Here is a 22321-nt window from a genome sequence, read left to right as displayed (position 1 = left end):
ACAGCCAGCATTTAGTTTTCAGGAATACTGGGAGAAAGAGAAAAGAATACGGCAACTTTGAATAAGGTTTGAACTTGAGTTGATAAATTACAAATCCAAGGTCCTATTGATTTCACTACATTTTCTAACAGAGAATTTCAGATCCAAACAGTATTGAAGCTCGGAAGTGCGTTGTCTGAACTCCGAGAACATAAACTGCATTAAGCACACGACTTAAATCACATTTTAATCATATTTGCAAATGTTATCTAGAGATTGAATTTGTCATTCACTAAAAAATAATTACTCATTATTTTTACAGAATTTGGAATCACGATGGCAACAGCAAATACTAGATCAGAATTGCATCGACGGCTACGATAAGAAACAGTTTTCGCACTCTGCACACGTATAAAACTGACAACTGGATCCATACGACAACTCTCTGCGATGTTCCTTCATGTAAATGAAAACGTGTAATACCAACACTTGTGTGAAACTTTACTGACGTGAGAGTTCATAACAACGTGTACACAGTTTTAACAGTGTATAGGGGCCTTACAAATCCCAAGTTTGCTTTATTAAATGCTAGTCCCTAGCAATCATAGCAGATACCGATGCTAGGAAAGTATTATAGTACAGTATGTACTTATATGTAGGACTCCACAGTACAAGGTGATTATGGAACATTGGCTACTTAGGTTGTCAAGAATGAACTCGACATCGCAAAATCATGTTATGTCTAACAACTGCAGAATGAGTTGTTATGCAAGCCTAAGTGGGAAGAATTTCTTAGGAGATCAACATTATTGTTCCTGTAAAATGCAACTCATATCCTGTTGGCTGTGTCTACGTGCAGCCTGTTATGTACTGTACAAGGTGTCACTACAGAGACAGGGATCCCAAAGTTCGTCACTCCCTAAATATTTTTCGACTCCAAACCCTCTCTGTTGCAAATGTTGTTTTCGCATTTGAGAAAACGTGTTTGCATTTAATTAAATGTTCGAATTGATGTCCTTCTGCGACCTGACAATAACCCAGACGTAAATAAAAATCATCCGTAACTGCAGCTAACGTATCTGATGTAATTTAGCTTGAAATATTTATTATGCTTTCCTTCAGTTGTTCAATATTATCAGATTTATGTTCATACGCTTTGCTTTTCAAATATCCCCAGTACAAAACGTCAAGCGGAGTTAGATCAGAAGACCTAGGTAGCCATTCTATGGCCTTACTCTAATACCATTCTATGATATAACCTTACTCTTATCAGCATAACGTCTCACCATCAGAATAGTAACTCTTTCTCTTTCGGCTAAATTCATTGTGCCTAATAGAATGTAATTGAAGAAACTATTCAGAGGTGAAGACACCAATAATTACGTAAATACACACTTTAATTCTTCTAAACCTTTATTCTTAATCTGTGCCTGTCTGCACTCCATTCTCTTTACCAATCATACACCATAATTACACTAATTTTGTTGTAATACATCAATTTTGCAAAATATATTTATGACCTATAACACACTTCCACCTTGTTGGTACAGGGGCACCTACTTGCAAAATAACACTTCGGTTCCCTGGTGCCCATAGGGTCTAAACATTTTCATTTTCCTACAAGCCCAACAATCCTGTTGATTTTTATGTAACTTTTGTAACTTAGAAGTTTTCAGAAAAACGCATAGTAACCGAGATATTTAGCCCTTCCGAAACTTTTCACACTACTCACCCTAATAGTCTTTCCGGCAATGTAGGCCCGGTACTCACATCCTAAGCTCTGAGCAGTACATATTCTGATTTAGTTTGTTCTGTAGATATCGAATTTGGAATAAAAATGGGAGCTCTCATTTAAAAAAAAATCATAGTTGGGTCCCGTGGAGCCCAAACAGGGCCGCACATATTTTGACAGGCACGAGCTTCCGATAGGTCTGTTGATGTCCTGCAACTTTTGTATGTTGCAAGTTTTCAGAAGAACACAATCTAATCGGGGTATTTAGCTTTTCCGGAACTTTTTATTCTACTCACCGTAATAGTCTTTCCGGCCCTGTAGGGCCTGGTATTTACACCTTAGGCTCTGAGCACTACATATTCTGATTTACTTTTATTCCGTAGATATCGAATTTGGAATAAAAAATGCGGACTCTCATTTGAAAACTCACAGATGGGAACCCGTGGGGTCCACACAGGGCCGCACACATTTTGAAAGGCACGGGCATCCGCTAGTTCTATTGATATCCTGCAACTTTTGTATCTTTCATATTTTCAGAAAAACGCATTCTAGCCAAGATACTTTGCCGTTCCGGAACTTTTCACAGTATTCACCCTAATAGTTTTTCCGGCCCTGTAGGCAGGGTATGCCCAAGTGGGCCCATCCCGAAAAACCCGGTGTTTTTTTTTGGGTCAGACCCACCTGAAAAAAACACTTTAAAACCCACCTGGATTTTTAAGCTTTTTGATAGTATATTGTTGGTACAATTAAGGTGATCACATTGGAAGTGATTTTTATCAGATTTTGGCCTTTCCTTGGGCGAATTAGATGCTTTGCGCTAAAGTATAGAACACCTTTCAACATAAGACCTTTATAAAGTTCTGAATAAGACACCTTACCTTAGCTTGAGATAAATTATAGAACAAATTAATGTGTGGACTATGCTTATAGGCTGTTTGAAGTAAAATATGTAATTTTATGTTTTAGAAAATACTTTTCATGAATAGTATGCTCGGCGATGCCGAGGGACGTTATCCCTCATATGTTTGACGGGTTTAAGGTCATAGGTGCCAATACTACTAATAAATATGCAGTGCATTAGTAAAACTATTAGTATTATTTTTATTACCTTTGATGGTAACACAAGTATTCTTCAGTAAAATTTGGTTTTCCAACAACAAAATTTTAGTTCAGTTATTTGTTGCTACTCTTCAAATAAGATTCGGTACAATCAACACCAGCAATAGCGTAAAAATTCTTGTCAAATTTAAAAGCTTAATGTTCGGAGTTCCGAAGACTACGTAACGCTTATTATTTCAAGTGCTCAATTCAAAATTCCGTACTATACAGAGGTTGTTTAGTCTATATTTGGCCAATTTCGACTTACCTAAAAATTTAGAAGAATCCATGGCGCCAGGTTCGTAAGTGCTCGATGTGTTTCCCTTGGTACCTAACAATAGCCCGACAGCGTAATTTCCACTGTAATAGGCTTCTCTGAAGAACTGGGAGGGGAATCTTGTCCCATTCCCTTTGCACAGCTTTCCAAAGTCCTTTCACAGTTGTCACACGCCGTTTTTCCAAAGCCCGCTTCAGCAATCCAAATCCACAATAGTCCTTACATCTGGAGATTTAACAGGTACCTCATTAAAAGGTATCACCTGTATACCACTTGCCTCCTCCATCTCCCTGTAGAATGCGAGGGACGATCGTGGGGTATGTGATGAGGCCTTGTTCAGGTGAATGCGCACCAGATTGGCGTCATTTCCGTACATTGTTTGAATCTCATGCTCGTCAATCGGCCGCATGATCTGCTCCTGAAAATACTGCGAATTTATTTTGTAGTTCTTCGCCACCCTACGAATCTTCAGTTTACCTCGGTAACAGTAGCCAGTAACGACCATGAACCCTTTTGGGAAGGATTCTTTACAGACACGGACCCATTTTCTGAAGTTCTTGGCGCCTTTCTCTCGGTACATGATGGCTCTCGGTTTGCCGCAGTACGATAGGTAAATCCATGCTTCATCGAGCGTTACGACCTACATCCACCTTTGTTTTGCCGTTCGTACAGCTTCCGGGCGTTACACTTTCGTTTCTTTTGGTGGGCATCTGTGAGAAAATGGCCGCGAGCTTTCATGACTTTTTCCAGCTTGAGTTGATGTTGTAAAGTCCGGCTCACAGTCCCCAAAGACACGTCAAGACGATTAGCCATACACCTTTGTGTTGGCGGATTTTCTTCCATTGCCATTTTGCGAAGTTTCCTCTGCATGGTGGAGGTGGCCTTGGTGCATTCCCGCTTCCTAGGCAACTTCGTTGGTGATCCAAATGGTGGAGCTTTGTTACCCTTGTACTTTTTAATAACATTTTTTATTCCACTTAAATTGATGTTGCAACCATTCTTCTTGCACAGTTTTCTAATAACAGAAACACTAAAGTGGGCGTCATAAAGAGCCGCAACATAGCCTTCCCAAAACCGGCTTAGTTTGGGCGGCATTTGGTCACAGTGCGGAAACCCACACACTTGGAAACAAATTTAACACAACACTCACAACAAATGTCCTGTTTTGTGCGTTATTGTCGTCCGCGCGGAAAACAACTCTGTTCCCAGGAAGCCACGAGCCAGGTCGGGTGAGTCCATTCTACCCAGGAGGCGGAAGGAACGAAATCGGCCAAACGTAGGCTGAACAACCTCTGCATAATTGAAGTTTCGATGTACAGTAAAGAAAGCAAGCTGCATTTTCGAGGAGGGGGGGGTCGTGAAAGAAGTACTCGGGAAATTCCCGCAACTGAACGCACAAAGAATCGGAAGTCAATACTTCAACATTAAAACCATTTATTTTACGCTGGAAAATATTTGATTTTATTTAACACTTTTTGAAACATTTACTTTATAAAATATGAATTATATATTTAATTGTTTTAAATTAATTTTCTGGAAAGAACTGTCTTGCAACAAGTGCTCGGGAAATTCCCGTAATTCAACGCACAAAGTATCGGAAGTGATCTTCAACAAAACATTTGACGAATGTCACTGAGGCTTCTGGGATGATTTGATCTACATTTGTTCATTCGTCCTTTAGATTATTAGGAGAATTATTCATCTCCATCAGCTCTGACCGCCCCCGGCCTCCTTGGAGGTTATCCGCCCCTGTTGTACCACACATACTACAGAGTTCCACTTTCGGTCTTTTAAGTTTATATTTTCAGGTTACAAGTACGAGACACTCTAAATTTCCTATATAGATCTTTAGCGGCATACCAACGTAAATTTCAAAATGGCGGCCGTTTTTTCAAAGTAGCTGTTATCTACGCTACAAAGCGCAATTTTCGGTCTTTCAAGTTGAAAGTTTCAGAGTAGAAGCACGAGATACTCTAAATTTGCTATATATATTTTCTCGGCGATCCAATGTAAAATTTCAAAACGGTGGCCATTTTTTTCAAAATTGCACTGAATAGAAAATTGTTGCAAGTTGTGAAAATGATAAGCTTGAAATATAAATTACTTTAACACTTTTACCCCAAAGACATTGAAATATTTCGAAAAAAACCAATTAAACCCGAAAATACCCGAAAAACCCATATGGGCCCAGGTGGGTTGGGCTTTTTCAGAAAAACCCGGGTTTTTTCAAACCCTGCCTGTAGGGCTTAATATTCACATCCTACAGCTTTGAGCAGCACATATTCTGATTTAGTTTGATCCGTAGATACTGAATTTGGAATAAAAAATGAGGGCTCTAATTTGAAAAATCACAGATGGACCCCGTGAAGGCCCACACATTTTGACGGGCACGAGTTTTCGATAGATCTGTTGACATCCTGCAAACTTTTGTATCTTTTAAATTTTCAGAAAAATGCATTCCAACCAAGATATTTAGCCTTTCCGGAACTTTTGACAAGCACTATATATCTATCTATCTATCTATCTATATTTTATATATATATATATACTTACCCCTCTCTCCGCTTTGGACGCGCCATTTAATAAAAGGAATGATAAAATTCCAGCTTGAGGTAGGTTCTAATTATGTTTTAAAATTAATTTCAAATGGTTCAGACATTTTCCAGTGATGCGATCGCAAATGACCATATCGTTTCTAACGTGCGAAAGTAATTGTACAAATTGCTGCCTTCTCCATTTAAAGTGGAATTTTCGAAACACCTGTCCGCTCATCGTTTTATTAGACTATGCTTGGAATTAAATATCATCGGGACTGTTATCTATTACCTTAGCGTCCCTGAAAACTGTGGTTTCGTCGGTAATTAGGTCACTGACAGATTCACAACCTCCCACTCTTGTACTTCCTCGTCCGACTGAAACCAACTTCCATGAATGTCTTTCTACAGGTCGCCAAAAACGGAAAATCACAAGGGGAAAGATCTGAGCTGTACGGAGAATGTTGAAGTGTTTCCCAGCCAAAGCTCTGAAGGTATTCCTCATCAGATTGGCAGTATGGGGACGGGCATAAGCATGCAAAAGGATGATTCCCTCCGACAGATTTCCAGGGAGCTTTGAGTTTCTACAAAGAGTCTTTATAGCGCCCCGCACTTATTATGGCCCACGCTCGAGCAAGTCAACAACCCGAGGGCTCCTGCCGTCGAAGAAGGTCATCATAATTTTACCGGAACTTGTGTGAACAGCTTTGGATTTCTTCGGCGGGAGAGAATTGGGGTGTTTTCATTGTTGGCTTTGCAGTTTGCTCTTGGGCTCAAAATGGTGGCACCGTGTTTCGTCCCCTGTGACGATACGGGACAAAAACATACTCTTCCTCGTGGTACCGCTGCAGATGCATCAGACATGAAGCCATTCTGTGAATCTTTCGTCCCTCCGTCGATTTGAACCCACTTCTCGGAAATATTTCGGAACGGCAGGTGTTCTTTGATAATGGCATACACGGAGCTATGGCTAATTCTTACCTCAATATGATTCGTCGGTTTTCCCGGATAAGACTTCAATCTGCTCAATCACATCAGGGGTAATGATTCGAAGGGTTAGTCCTGGCCGCGAATCTCTTGCAGTGATATGTGTCCTCAGAATCACTTATGCCACTCCTGCATACTTTCACTAATATGCAGTGTTCATCATACACATCAGGCATGCAACGATGAGTTTCGCGTGTTCCAACACTCTCAGCCACCAAACAAGCAAACCATATACCTCTGCTCTTCTTTACTTGCCTCTATTTCTAATGCTGGAAGAACACACTTTTCACTACGCTCACCTAAAGAGCAATAAACGAACAACTGTGTGTACTTGTGAATTGTCACTATGCATTTCTCCTTCCAAGAGATGGCAGTATCGATAAGTAACAAGAGTATTGTCAACTTTAGGGAGTAATATGTTTTGTGGACGGTGTTCGGTTTCTATTAGACTGCTTCTCATAAATAATGTCGACGAGGATAAGATCTCTGTAGAAATCTCCTTCCAATTGCACTCTCCTCCGTCATGTCTAACACTTACTGAAGAATAGAAGGAAATATTTTTATCTAAGTACTATATTGTCATTTTTCTTTTCGGGTCATGATATAATTTATATTCTACAAGGCAAGATCACTTGAATATAAAATGAAAGTTATAAAGGGAGTAAGATGAGATATATTACATTTGTGCCATTGTCAATATTTACTGGTTGTGGTCGAAAAAGAGTGAACAGAAATAGATGAATTCTTCTGTAAATTACCAAATAGCTTTCCAATCCTTTCTGATCTTCAGTGGTTGAGCAAGTAAAATAACCAGGCTTGAAACTAAACTTTCTTTTACCTCAAAATTTCCTTTAAAATATTTGTAAAATTATTTTACATTTTTAAAACACGTTTCTTGGTTTGTTTCATTTTTCTTCATCTTTTTTGTCCAAATTCATACGTCGACGAGAGACAAGATCTCTGTAGAACTCATGTAAGATTTCGAGATCTCGGGATCAATTACCCGATCGTGGTAACTGCCGAACAGGCACCTAAATAGCTGTGATAATCACATTTTAAACAAAAGGCTCTGTCACATATAGTTTCGGAGTTATAAATGGACGCTGAACTGCAATAAACAATCCAACGAAGATATAAAAGGGAAATTAGTGAGTAAATTCAATGAATCACATAATAAAAGCTATCTTTAAAAACTAACCTTACACACAATTTGTAATCCGGTAACTTTTCCTGACACATTCTTTCCAGGTGCAAGCTGCTTCTTTTTGTCACCAACAATATGATACACTTGATCAATATTTGATAAACATACTTCATGTTCTCGAAGGAAGTAATTTTGTTGTCCCACATCCTAGAAAGAAAATAAAACAGCATGGTTTATTGAACATTACACTTACTGCACAAGATAATTAAAATAAAACAAATATATATTGTCAAAAGTCTGAGCACACTACTGATTTTTCAATAAAAGGACACTGTGTCTACACAAAACCCTGTTTATTGATATTGTTTTATAAAATAAACAACGTTGTTTATATAAAGATATGAAAACGCACGATTTCGTTTACATTGAGACACATTTCTTAAGAGAAATCGTTTTCCAGTAAACAAATAAATAACAAACAGACAACTACGTCATGCTTTATCTGGTGATGCATTGTTTCAACGACATCTAATGGTGATAAGTACGAACTCAGTAGTTCTATCTTTATTACTAGGAAAAGTTGTATGTATGGTATTCAATGTATCGTATATGGGTAAAGTTCGGCGCGAATGTGTACTATGCGATCGTGCTGCTTTCACTCGCGTGAATTCGTAAATTAGTGTGTAGAACGTGAAACTGCTACAAAATGCGGAAGAAAAATGCGAACTAAGTGTTGAATTATGTGTTTAAGCGGTTATTTTGAGAGAAGAGAGTATTTTCTGCGGAGAATCTCTGAGTGGATGCAGATATCAGTTGGGCAATACGTCAGACTCTTGAAAAACAATTACAAACTGGTATAAATATTGCACAGAAACGAACTGATTGTCCAGAAACAACAACTTCTCCAGAGTGTCTATTGAAGTTCCAAAATGAAATTTCGTGACTTTTTCGTGACGTTTTCTTTATCAAACCACAAAATTTCGTTAAAATTCAAAAACTAAAAACAGCATTTATCTTTATTTTTATCTCTACTTTCAACGGCTGTGTCCTTGAGCGATAAAATATTGGTGTGTTCTCACATCACATATATTCATTGTATAAAGTCAGTTTTGTTCGGTAGCTAACCAACAGCAAACACTCACAAATCCAATAATTTTAAAATTACATATCTAAATACACATAAATTGACAAATTCTTAGCAATCTTTTAAAAATGTCACACTGATTGTAAACAGTTGTACTTATGGATTCTATCTATCTTTTAAATTGTCTAATATTGTTTTACCCTTTTTTGAACTTTTTCAATTTTCTAAAATGCTTCATCTTCTGTCTAACTCTTTAAGGTATTCTGCTCCCATCTTGATTTTGTCTGGTCTTTCGTGTTCCTCATTAAATTTTTCATTTATGCGATGGAAGCGTACTTTGCTAGCGATTTGGTAGCGTCTAAAGCTGACCATAGACATTTTTGGCGGTAAATTTTGACGCTTTATAGAACAAAATTTTCCAATCTCTACTTACATTTGTACAGATAAAAGAAAATCCTGACCCAAAAGCAAAATTTCTTGACTTTCATGACCGTTTTCTGATTTTGTAACTTTCGTGACCGATAGACACCCTGTTCTCGTAAGGATAAGTTCATTAGAACTACAAGCAAACGAAAAAAAAAAAAAGTTTGACCGCTCTGAAAGTAGGAACAGAACTACGGAAGAGAAGTTCATAATCAATATCAGTTGGGCGGTGGTCTTAGCGGTACGATCGGAGTAACAAAACCACTGCTTTGAGCATGAACCGTTGCAAAACGGTACTCTTGGGCAAAAACGGAAACTTAGCCGATGAAAGAGAGTACTCTGTACTGACGAATTTATGTTTCAACTTTTCGGTTCCCATACCAAATGTTTGTGCATCGTCTGTCCGAAAAGTGTTTTAATCCCTTCTATAATACCTACACGGAAAAGGTAGTGTCATTGTGTGGGGATGTTATACAGCCAATCAAGTTGGTAATTTAAAATAAATCAACTTTTTTTTTTTTTTTCATTTCAAGTTTTATTATTTGCAGATCATACGTCTAATAATCTACATAGGATTTTATCTTCTACACAGATTACAGTGTTCTTTAATTACTTTAATTTGATTCATTTCATATATACATACATACATGCGTATTCATAAAATTAATATTGCTAGTTTTGACTTATGGTTGTTTTCAATGTTTTTTTTCCTAATTTCTCTCCATGACTTTCTTCTTAAATAATATAATGATTCATTTTATACATATACATAAATTATATACACACATATATTGTAGCGTACGAACAGGTTTCTACAGTCCATAGTTCTCGGGGTCGCTGAGATGAATAGTCACACTACCGATGTCGTAGTTCAGCCCCTATTCGTACCCCTGGAGGGGAGTGGTGACATGAAAAAAATAACAAAAACGTCTGATAGTATTGAATCAATAGTATTCGGATCCCTAAGTTGATTAGTGATACTCCCTATATCATTTAAGTCTTCGTTTAACTTCCATTATACTCCTACGATGGTGGGAACGGGTTGAAATGTAAGAAAAAAAAAAAAAAGTAACGACCTACTGGCGTCGAATTCAGTGTTCTCGATGTCTCACCGATTAATACTTACACTTCCGATAGTGCTAAAATCCAAACTCAGCCTCCGTCGGCATGGGGAGTGAGAAAGGGTAAAAAATAAAATGTCTCAAATTACTGAGATTAGTGTCAAATCCATAGTTTGGGTTAGTCAAGCTATTAGATTAAAATCGCGATGACATTTAATCCATTTTAAGCATGAATGAAAATGTAAGGTGGATTGGGAATTCTCAGGGGCAGCGCTGAAAGCGCTGCTCGCATGTCTATATACTTGGATGTATGTGTATGAGTGTATATTCCAACGTAACTTCGGAATGTCCGGAGCCATTTCAACCAAACTAGGTGGACATCTGAAAGAAAAGAAAATAGTGTAGGAATTGAAAGAAGTGAGATGTAAAAACGATGCAAAACGACGGATATTAGTGTGCAATCCATGGTTTTCAGGCTCACTGAAATAGTGATGTTCCTAATGCCGTTTAAATCTAAGTTTACCTCCATCAGCAGAAGATGGGCGTGTGGAAGATTAAAAATAAAATGTCAAAAATAGGAGAGATTGTGTATAATTCATAGTTTTCGGGGTTGAGAAAATGTTCGACCCGTCTGAAGTGACTTTTGAAAGGTAGTTAGTACCCTCTTCAAGCTATTTTCTTATTCATATCAATTTGACTAATGGCGTAGTGTGTTTAAATATGTATGCCGAAAGTAGAATATCTTCTGTATTTTTATCATTACACTTTTATTGAAATAAGTATTCTGAGGAGGATCTACCTGTGCGAAGAACGAGCATTTCAGCTAGTATGTACACACATTATATATATGTATATGTATGTACACCATTTATCTTGATACATTCCTGTAGCTTTTAAAGTAATAGATACAAAACGCTGAAATTTCGAACCATGCAAATATCGACAGAGGAACACTGGTTGACATACTCTACAATTCAACCAGATTAACAGTGTTGTCCACACAACATAAAGTTATATTTTTTTTTTAAATGGCATTATGTCAGGTTATTACATATTTCAAATCTACATATTGACGAAAACTTACAAATCACACTTTACAGTGTTGTTAATTAAGAGCACTACAGTGTCACGAACATCGGAAAGAACTAAATTTTGGAGGAGTCTACAACACTAATAACTCAAGTGACATGGACATCCGAAGTACCTTGTATCGAATACTACGGTCATCATAATATATATTTTGAAAACATAGAAACAAAGTAACCAATAATTAAAACTCTGACTTTTTACAAAGAACTTTATTTCGAAAAAGTGTTTAGAGCAGTATAATATTCAATTGTCACGTACCCGCCAGGGAGGACAAACAAAAATCTTTTTCTTTGTTATCTCTAAGTATTAAAAACAGTTCAAGATATGGATATGACTGAAAACGATGGAAACCAGTATGCAACCGAATAGAACCTGACCCTGCATGCTAACACCCAACCTTCAGATAAATAACTATTAAAGTGTTTTTTAGTAACTAAATAAAAAGGAAAAACAAAGATAAAATTCCAAATAAAAAGGCGGGTGGGAGCAGCAGGGGCATCTCACTCTCATCGCCGTTCTTCGCAGCTAATCTCCTCGACACAAAGTGATTGAAAATCTGGCCTCCTGGAGTATAAGTCATTAGAACCTGCAGTGTAAGTCATTTTCTCTCATCTCTCTGATTTATGAGCTGTGGACTTGGGTAGCAAAGTCGGTATCCCGTGAGGGGATAACTTACTGTAACCCACTATACTATCTGTATCTACAACAGTCAATAAACCAGTTTGTGTCCAAAATTAAAAATAATACTTTCTCTAATTGTCTCTATAGAGCATCGAACCCGATAAATTTTAAAAGACCGAAACACAATTAAATAGACCATTTTCAGTATGCACAAAGATTATAATGCTATTTACGGCAATTTGGTATCTCAGCTATTACAAAGATACGGGAAAAATGTTAAATTTGATATAGTGCTTAAAATGGCGTATACGGCATTATGATCTTCTGGGCAATTAGAAGCCTTTAAAGTTTTATGTCCCACGGTTAAGCCGGCTAGGCTAAAGGAGACGGTGAGGATGAGAAATGCAGAAAGTGGGAGGAAACAGGAGAACCCTGAGAAAACTCGCGAACACGACGTTTGTCCACCACAAAGTTCACATGGCGCGAGCTGGGATCGAACCAAGGACTCCATGCACCAGAGGTCAACGTTCTACCACTGAACAACCGCGGCCCCTCTCTGTGCAATTGGATATGGTTCTTAGCTAAGCAGTTTTTCGAAGTAAAGACTTTCGAAAAACGTGAAATTTTCAATCCCTTATATCTTTGTTCCTATTCATTCGTTTGTATCATAAGCATAGTATTAGACACTGAAGTACTTTGGACGTACATTGCTTTGACGGTCTCACTTGCGTCATTATTGCTATAAAGATCACCGAAGTTCGAATGTTTATGATACTGTAGCATCAATAGTTTGCAACAATGAATAATAAATGTGAAATTAAGTTTTCGTTTATTAGGCAAATTTGAAATATGTGATAACCTGATATTGCTAGTGCTATTTGAAAAAATATAACTACGTTGGGATAGCAAGACTAACCTGGTGGTGTCACAGAATATGCCAAACACCGTTCCCCTCCCGATATTTGATGGTACATAATATCATGTTTTTGTCCTTTTGTTTAAAAGTTACATGGGTGTATCTACATAAATTATCCAACCTGTATTATATATATATATATATATATATATATATATATATATATATATATATATATATATATATATATATATATATATATATATATATATATATATATATATACAGAATTTTCAAAAATTTAGTGCCTACCTTCTGGGAGGTGATTCCTCACATCAGATGAAACGAAAACATTTCAATAAATATGGGTGACAAACGCCTCCTTTCAGAGATAACAGCTGCTGAAAACGACGGAAAATAAACTTTAAAGCTCCACAGCTTCAGAATCATGTGACTTACTGTAATCGATCACGGAATTAGTATGCGCTATATCTAAATATTCATGTTTCACAATCCTCAGGTACCAGCGCAACGAATTGTATAAAAGAGGTTGAGGTACGGGGAGACACTTTTAAGTACTAATTAAGGATAAATGATAATATTTAAGTAAATTCTGCTTAAAAGTCATTTCCTTTCTTGTTAGTAACCGTATCACTTTTCCTTTTCAGGTAGCACCCTTTATTACTTAGAAGCAGGGATAGCAAAATTCATGGTTCATTATATATATATATATATATATATATATATATATATATATATATATATATATATATATATATATAAGTTTTGTTTAAACACTTTTCTTTTTTGGTTTAAACCAGGTTTTCTTTGGTTTAAATAATTTGCTCTGTGTATTTATATTACATATGGATAGAAATAAAGTTGTTTCGCCTTGTGTTATTACGCAACAACGGGGTTATGCTGGAAGGAGTCACATAAGCTTAAAGAGGAATACACACCGCTTCTCGTCTTAAATCCGAGAGAAATTGTTCTCCTTTTGGACTTGGAACACCATATGGAAGTTCCACCCACTTCTCTCCATCACCAATAGTATATTCGCTTATTCGGAAATCAGGATTGTCCCGTTTCATTATAAAGTTGGGTGGTCCGGTCAGTAAATTGCTTATTGCTTTGCATGTAAAATTTTACGGTCAACGTATCATAATCAGTACGCTAAAACTTAGGTATTAAATTACAAATTTAGTATGTACATATCATTCAATAATTAAAACTGAAAGTTCAATCCAAGCTAATGTTGGAAGCTACGTAGGCAGTCGATAAATTTTGCCAATTTCTATCAATATATTTAAGCAGCCTTGGCTTCTTTATAAAACAGCAGTCATTCAGGCAAGCAGAAATATACAATTTGGTTTCATTTCGTATGTTTAGGCTTAACATCCTTATGTGATACCGACGTTATCAAGGATAAGACTTTCGCTTAAAGTGACATCAACCGCTACTTGGTTTACAATTGAAAAAGGGGTTGTGGTTCGACCGAGAATTGAACATGGGACACCTTGATTAAAAGGTGAAAATGCAGTTCACACAATTTAAAGCATTTTGCGGTTTTTTCCTTGATTTAAACCAGTTTTTTTTTAAAAAAAAAAAAAGAAAAGAAAAAAGAAAAAGAAAAATAGCTAGTTTAAACCAAGGTTTAAAGCCAACCCTGCTTAGAAGAGGTATGATATCAAACACACCATAGTTTATCTTCAATAAAAAGTTTTTGATAATTAAGTAAAATAAAATTTTGATAACACGATTAAGAAGTGGTATCTCTTTAAGAAAGTATTTACTAACTTGCTCCTGTTTAAGAGTAAAAATTAAATAAAAAAAGAAAAAAATACGCAATATCAGCGTTCAGCAGTCAATTTATCCGGAAATATTTACGATCGAATGATTGTAATTTAATTCGTTCTTAAACTGTACAAATGTATAATAAACATACATCTTCTGGTTCAACTAGTAGAGAATTGGATACATGTCTCTCATTTGTCAATGGTTTCGTTTCCAATGTATTACCAGAAAAGTAAATTCTTTCGATAGCGCTTAATAGGATTGAGATTACAACACCAAACATCTCCTTTGAAATACCTTAAGAGAAACTGGTTGTCTTGCAAAATAATTCCCAGAGTTCTTGGCCTAACTGAACCCTTATGGAGTAGCAAACATAAGAAAGTCATCATATTCTGTCAGTTCAACAACAGAAGATAACCCAAAATGTGGAATACTATGTTTCAATATCAGCGTGTTATCTACGTTGCAAGCTGCGAATGTACTATCATATAAATTATGATTACTTCCAAAAATATTATGTCAATCATCATATTGCAGAACCTACTAGGCGAAAAGTCAAACGACTGGGATAGTTTACTCATAGTTCTGATAAGAAGTGTTGCTTGCAAGACGAGACCAGGAAGAATTTTCGTAATGAAACAGTGTTCTTCCAATAAACGGATAGTTTTTCCGAGAGGAGGCATTATTTTCACGACACCTTTCCAAGACCAGACAGCTTCAATCCCTTTCTTATAGATAGTGTTCTGTAGAAAATGATTTTTTTTTTTTTTTTTTTTTTTTTTTTTTTTTTTTTTTTTGTACACGCGTATTGTAAAACACAGGACGTGACTGAAGTTACTATTGATCCAGGATTAATACTCTCTCATTATACACTTACCATTCTTCCTACTTAACATCTCGCTTCCTTACTTAAGGCCAGCGATTAACACATAAATAAATAAATAAATAAATAAATAAATAAATAAATAAACGACCAATGAGAACATGAGGCCATAGTATTTAATGAAGCTAACTGGTTAGTTGGTGAAACTGTCAGAAGACATTAGCTTTTCAATAAAATTGATTTGTTTTGTTCAGCGATTAGTTTATTATTTAATGGGAACAGGTTTAGGAAATAATAACCACAATACAAATTTGCCTAACATATAACATTTAGTTAATTAATACTTTAATCATTAAAACAAAGCCTTAAAATAAAAAAAACTTAAGTTCTTGCCAACTGCATGAAACATTATTGAATATAGCCGGAGATAGCATGGTTCTGTAATTCAGCTCTCTTCAAGACGAAATAGCTGGGGAACGACTTATGCTACGAAAGTTGATAATGCATGAAAATCTGCGCGCCAGCCAACTACGTGCTCGGAGAACGTTTTAATACAGTGAAACCTGTCTATGTTGGCCACCATCGGTTCCATCGAAAAGTGGCCAACTTCGACAGGTGGCCAACTTACAGAAAATAAGTGTGATTTGTGTATTTTTAGAATAGGATTTCTAGTATTACTTGATTGTAAAATTTTAATAAGCAGTGGCACGACAGCTACTTATAAATAATGTATATAGAGTAATCATAAAAATATACAGTACTAGAAAATATTACTATAGTATGTAAGAGCGCCGATTTCTCTGTAAATTTGGGGGGGGCCCATTCAGATCCAGAAGGTATATATATATATATATATATATATATATATATATATATATATGAAGATTTTAAGACAAATTGCACTCAAATTATACCAAATATTGTATACTCATAAATAAAATAGGGACCACATGAGCTTTGGGGGCCCGGGCCCCCTCGGTTCCCCAGGATCGGCGCTCTTGATACTATGTCTAATATATATGCATACCTTTCTCTTTCTGAAAACTAGTCTAGTACATTGGATTATTCGGATTGGAAACACAATAACACAAACAACCATGAAATAGAAGTGTATGTACGCAGTTTATTGAAATTGATATTATAGCACACTGAGTTATTTAGATCGAAAACAAGAAAAGCTAAGTTATAAATTGAGAAATTCATATGCAATTGATATGACTTCTATTCAGCTGTTACTGAATGGTGGTTCATTCTAGACATATTTGCTATATTCCTTTTGTCAGATATGCACATTCTAATGTTGTAGTTAACCACCTCTTGTTAATGAGCTAGAAGTGTTTCCCTCGGAGCAAAAGATGTTTTGAGAAAATCTTGTGGGAATTCATATCTCAAAACCTCCGCTACCTTTTGACATGCAGTCAGGTGCCAATAAACGACAATTGAGCTTTAACCTTGAGAATTTTCCGGAATTACTAATGAAAGGAGCCGATATAGCTAATGGTTTTACCAAAACAGACAGGGTAAACAAATACGTACAACCATTTCCTGAATTCCTGTACGTGCTTTTTCTTATTCACATTTTCCTTCACCACCCTTTTATGAGGGTAGTGTTCTGGCCATTGACCTCCAAGAACAAATCGTGCGAATCTATGCTTCTTTGTGTCCAGTCAAAAATACAGAACATCTGCCTCTCATATGGGAATTCGAAAGAGTTAAGAAAAATAACAAAACTGCATTTTTCGTGGCCAAGATACGCTGGTAAATTTATCATTATCATGATAGGGTAAACATTGCTTCAGTGTGGCCAACTTCCAAGATAGACAGATGGCCAACTTATAGAGTAGTAAGTAACGAATGTTTTATGGGAAAATGCAGGTTCAAGACGAACTAGGCCAAGATAAGCAGGTGGCCAACTTATCGTTTCACGTAAGATACTGCACTTAAGATAGGGGTAATGGAGGTAGAACTGCTATCTCTTACTGTATAGTATCATCATAGTGGCCACCTGGAAGTCTTCCAACTTGGATTTAGATCCATATTTTTTAATAGGAAGGAGACATGCGACATATCGTTTTGGGGCGGCTCTTCACCATAAATACAAATATGATGTTACTTTCAACTTATTTATATTTATATTCATTTAATAGTTATTACCTTTGTAATGTATGTTTTAGTAACTTACAATTGTCTTTCCAAACTTACAAGTATCTTTGCCTCAAACATGTTTCATGTTATATACTGTAAACACATTGAAAAATTGAGGTCACTTGTGGCATCATTTAAAATTTTTCAATTGAGCTAATTGTTCTCACGCATTACTCTGGTCTGATATGGAACATTTTAGGAAGGTGAGAATCACGAAGCTCGGAAGAACAAAAATAAATACCACCCTAACATTGCACATGAGGCAACATGAAACGGGAAAAATATGACAGCTGGAGCGGTGACAATCCTAATCCCAGTATGCCACATATCACAGTTTTTCATTATTAAACCTGAGATTTTCCAAGCAAAGATTAAATAGATGGATTTCGAGAGTCAACCAACTAATTTTGAACATTTAGAATTAAATATACGTGATGCGTTTAATGAATTAAACAGACAGACAACTATCAGACAAACGGAGATGGAAGTTCCCATCCTATCCATTCCAGCATCTAGAGTTTCTTTTTTTCTCGTCTCTGGTTTGTACTGCAGTAGTCTAAAATAATAGCTCATTAACTGTTTTTCTTCTCTTATAAAATATGGAACAGAGTTACAAAAATGATGCCACAAGTACCCAAGTGATAAGAGTATCCATTGTCAAATGAGATATCAGAGTCCAATTCTCTACCAGTTGAATGACAAGATTTATGTTTGCATTTTCTAATAACAAATCTCTGTGTAAGTTTTCTTGCTCTTATAAAGAATTACAATCACAAGTATTCCCACATAAAAATGATGGTCAAACTATAATAAAGTAAGATTTTTTTAAAAATCTTTATTCTTAAATAAAAGTGTAAATGCGTCCTTAAAAATGTTCTCAAATCGTACTTTATTATCTAAATCTGATCCCACTTAGTAATCAAAATTTTTTCTTTGAAAATAAAATATGTTATGTATGGCTGCATAACGCATGAAAATATTAGCTGCCACATGAAGGGGAAAGATGATAGTAGTCATTTTCGATTACCAAGAGTGACTTTTAAATAGAAGTTATTTAAATACTGTTATTTACCCTTAATTAGTACTTAAAAGCTGTCTCCTCGTACCTCAACTTCCTCTATACAATTCGCTGTGCTAGTAGCAGAGGATTGTAAAACATGGATATTTAGATAGAATGCATACTAGTTCCTTTATAATTCCTTCAACTCGATTATGGTCATAGGTCTAGAAAACTCCCGATATGCCGGTTAGCGATAGCGATAGGGCGACGCTGCGCACTGATCATGCGTTCGTCGCTAGGCTGAACGTTGTTCCACCAATCGCTAACAGATGACGTGGAGCGCTTCAGGCTCACAAATCGGGCCGTTAAGCCAAATGGTTTTGTTTGGCATGGTTTCGATTACGGTCACATAGTTCTCGGGCTATGAAGCTTTAAAATTTATTTCCCGTCGTTTTCGCAGCTTATAACTCTGAAAGGAGACGTTTTGCGACCTATGTTTATTAAAACGTTTTTCTTTCATTTCATGTGAGGAACCATCTCCCGGAGTCAACGCCAAAACTCCGGGAGATGATGCCTCACATAAAATGAAAGGTAAGTATTTTAATAATGTGTATATATATTAACATTTGTTACAAAGTAGACCTGGATGACAGTACTGCCGTTCTACTACTACTTACGAAGTACAGAGTTCCCCCAAACACGATCAAGAAAAGTACGGCGTTCCGGTCCCTGCCTGACCGTTGCCAACCCACATATCAACGTGTTTGCCATTTTAAGTGTTTATATAATTGATAAATATCTGCATATTAAATGTTATTGACTTTCATTCTGAGTATATTGAATTCAACAGAGATACTACCACTGGCTGGTAATGAGAGATTTTTAAAAATTATACACGCAATTTACAATATGAATGCACAAGTTCTTCCTTGACACTCTGCAAGGCCAAGTCTTTATAAAACAATATTCTACCGGGTGTCTCATAAGCTTTTATACATAGGATATTTTTTAATGAAAACCATTTTATAGATTTTAACTTAACATTTTATTTTCTGTCTTTTAGATATCCTACTTGTATTTGCTTTTATTTAACATTTTTTTTATATTTCATACAAGCGAAAAAATTAGTTACAATACGTAATGTTTATTCCTCTATGTGTGGAAACTAATGAGACACTCTGTGTAACAATAAATTAAACACATTAATTGCTTCATGAAAAGTAGTTACCTCTTTATGGACATCTTCAGTTGTTATAAAAGACAACTTGAAGTTCGAAACTATAAGGGTTCCTGATCTTCCTTGCTTCCGTTCACTTAAGGGAACAAACATCAATACATTTTGGGCTTCAGCTATCTTAACTTCACCTGAAAAGTATTATATTTTATAAACATACGTCGCATTGTATTACAAACCATGCATTTCGATCAATACATAAATTATATCTAACATGGGAAAATATTATCAAAGTCTATTGTCCAAATAAATGAATAAATAACAAGTTTTCTCATATCATGGTCTTACTTTTGAAAATGTCTTTATACTGAATGCTGTCAAGGAATTTGAAGCTTAAAATATACAAGACGATAATCATGCCTGTTGTTTTGCATGGTTGCGAAATATGGTCGCTGTCTCCGAGGGAAGAAAGTAAACTGGAAGTATTTGAAAACAAGATCCTGAGATGAATATTCGGACCCAGGAGGAATGGCGGAAACTTCATAACAAATACCTACATAATTTATACAGTTTACCCAACATTATTAGGGTCATTAAGTCTAGGAGGCTCAGGTGGGCAGGTCATGTAGCCAGGATGGAAGAAAGTAGGAACGCTTTCAAAGTCTTAACTGGAAAACCAATTGTAAAAGGACTATTAGGAAGACCTAGGCGCAGATGGAGGATAATATTAAGATGAATATCGCAGAAATAGGAATACAAAATAGAAACTGGATCCAGTTGACTAAGGATAGAAGTCAGTGGAGAGCTTTTGTGAACGCGGCATTGAACCTCTGGGTTCCATAAGCCATAGAGTGAGTTAGTTTTTATACTGAAGTTATGAATAATAATAATAAATGAGATAGATTCTACTTCGTACGGGGAAACTTAACTGCTCAATACTGAACATGGAAACTTTGTTCCGAAGAGTAGGGCAGTAGTTCAGTGGAAGAGGGCTCACCTCTGGTGCAAATGCTCCCTGATGCCATCCCAGACTATGTGAGTTAGTGGTGCACCACAGTGTGTCTGCGAGATTTCTCGGATTCCTCCGTTTCCTCTCACATTCTTATTCCACCAATTCTTTCTTAATCACTCGCCTTCATTAGTCACCCATCTCTATTAGCCTAAACGGACATAACCGTAAGATGTTAAAAATTTCAATTCATTTGTCACCCCGAAGAACAAGGCTACAGTAGATTTAGACCTACATACGAAATATTTTATCAGTCTTTCTCTGTCATGGAATTATTAATGATAGATATTACCTGCAGCTCGGATGCCCGCACCGGGGAGTAAGAAATAGCATTTGCACATAGGATTTTTGGAAGGAGTTCAGTTCTTCGAACTACATGTTGAATGATATTCGATTTACATGGTTAATAACCACAGTATTTAATATATTTATTGTAGTTAATAAAGTTGTGAAATGTGCGTCAATAATTATTTAACATGACTTATTACGTGCATCAAGGTGTGAATATTCGCGACTTGACTTACTTGTGTGTCGGTCTTCCACACACCCCTCCCACTGATAAAAAGGAAATACTGCGGGCATTTCTGTCTGTAAAATTTAAATATTTCTATCTAATCATTGATATATATATCAAGTAAATAATGGAAATTGAAAGTCGCAACAGCGAATTAATTGAAAGTTACGTCACACGAAGGAACATTTAGCTTCCTGCCAGAAGAAGCACCGTTTAGATGAAACAAAGTATTAGCCAGTACGACCAGTTTAAATATGGGCAATTTTAAGTAAAGAAATTTCAACTTATCATTGAATTCTTTATTCTCTGATTTTTTCCCTTACTGATCCGTTTTCGCAGTCATTGTAGAACTGAAACTATAACGTAATGTGACACAAGCTATCACAATTTCAACTAATAAATAAGGTCTTTCTATATAAATTGAATGTATGTTTGTTGATATTTACCGCCCCTTTTCAGCACCTTGGCCATATAAGACGTGGGCTTACAGTTCAAGATCTTATTCAAATCATCGTAATGTGCTGAAATTTTAATACTCTCTCATCAGAAATCGAAACTCACAGGTTTCCCATTTATTCGACAAGAACGAATTCGCCGACTTTTCCAGGTCACGATTTATAAATTTTCAGGTCTATATATAATGTAAAAAAGCAAGTATATTTTTCCTGAAAGGGGGATCGTCATTTACTATGCATGTATATGTACGAGGATGTCAAAAAATCTTTTTTTAAATAATAAAAAAAAGAAATTATAGAAGAAATTTATTGCGATTGATAGTGTTGTAAATAGAAAAAAAACAGTTTGTATTTTTTCAGAAATGTACGTTTTTTTAGAAAAAAAAACATTGCCTCTCGTTTTTTTTCTAAATTTCGTTTTTTTTTTTTTCAAATAGTCATTTATAATGCATCTTACGTCTATTTAAGTATTAAATATTTTTATGTAGGTATAATCACCGTAAAATGCAACATAAATTAAAC

The 22321-nt window shown here is 35.9% G+C and overlaps 1 protein-coding gene across 6 annotated transcripts in view; it reads right to left on the bottom strand.

Moving 5' to 3' along the window:
- Positions 1–22321, bottom strand: part of LOC145666525 (myotubularin-related protein 10-B) — a 607867-nt gene that overhangs the window by 479971 nt on the left and 105575 nt on the right. For 3 of the 6 annotated variants that reach the window (XM_081733821.1, XM_081733823.1, XM_081733822.1), the window contains exons 3-4: positions 19876–20012; positions 7806–7958 (exon numbers count right to left, since the gene is read on the bottom strand). In XM_081733821.1, the coding sequence (XP_081589947.1) occupies positions 7806–7958; positions 19876–20012 (290 nt within the window). The remainder of the gene's footprint in view (positions 1–7805; positions 7959–19875; positions 20013–22321) is intronic. The other 3 variants (XM_081733824.1, XM_081733826.1, XM_081733825.1) reach the window with 1 other exon arrangement.

Source organism: Thermobia domestica, chromosome 12 (assembly GCF_964235325.1).
Source record: "Thermobia domestica chromosome 12, izTheDome1.hap1.1, whole genome shotgun sequence".
NCBI lineage: Eukaryota > Metazoa > Arthropoda > Insecta > Zygentoma > Lepismatidae > Thermobia > Thermobia domestica.
The sequence above is the reverse complement of the archived record's forward strand: the minus strand, read 5'-3'. Positions and strand labels throughout refer to the sequence as shown.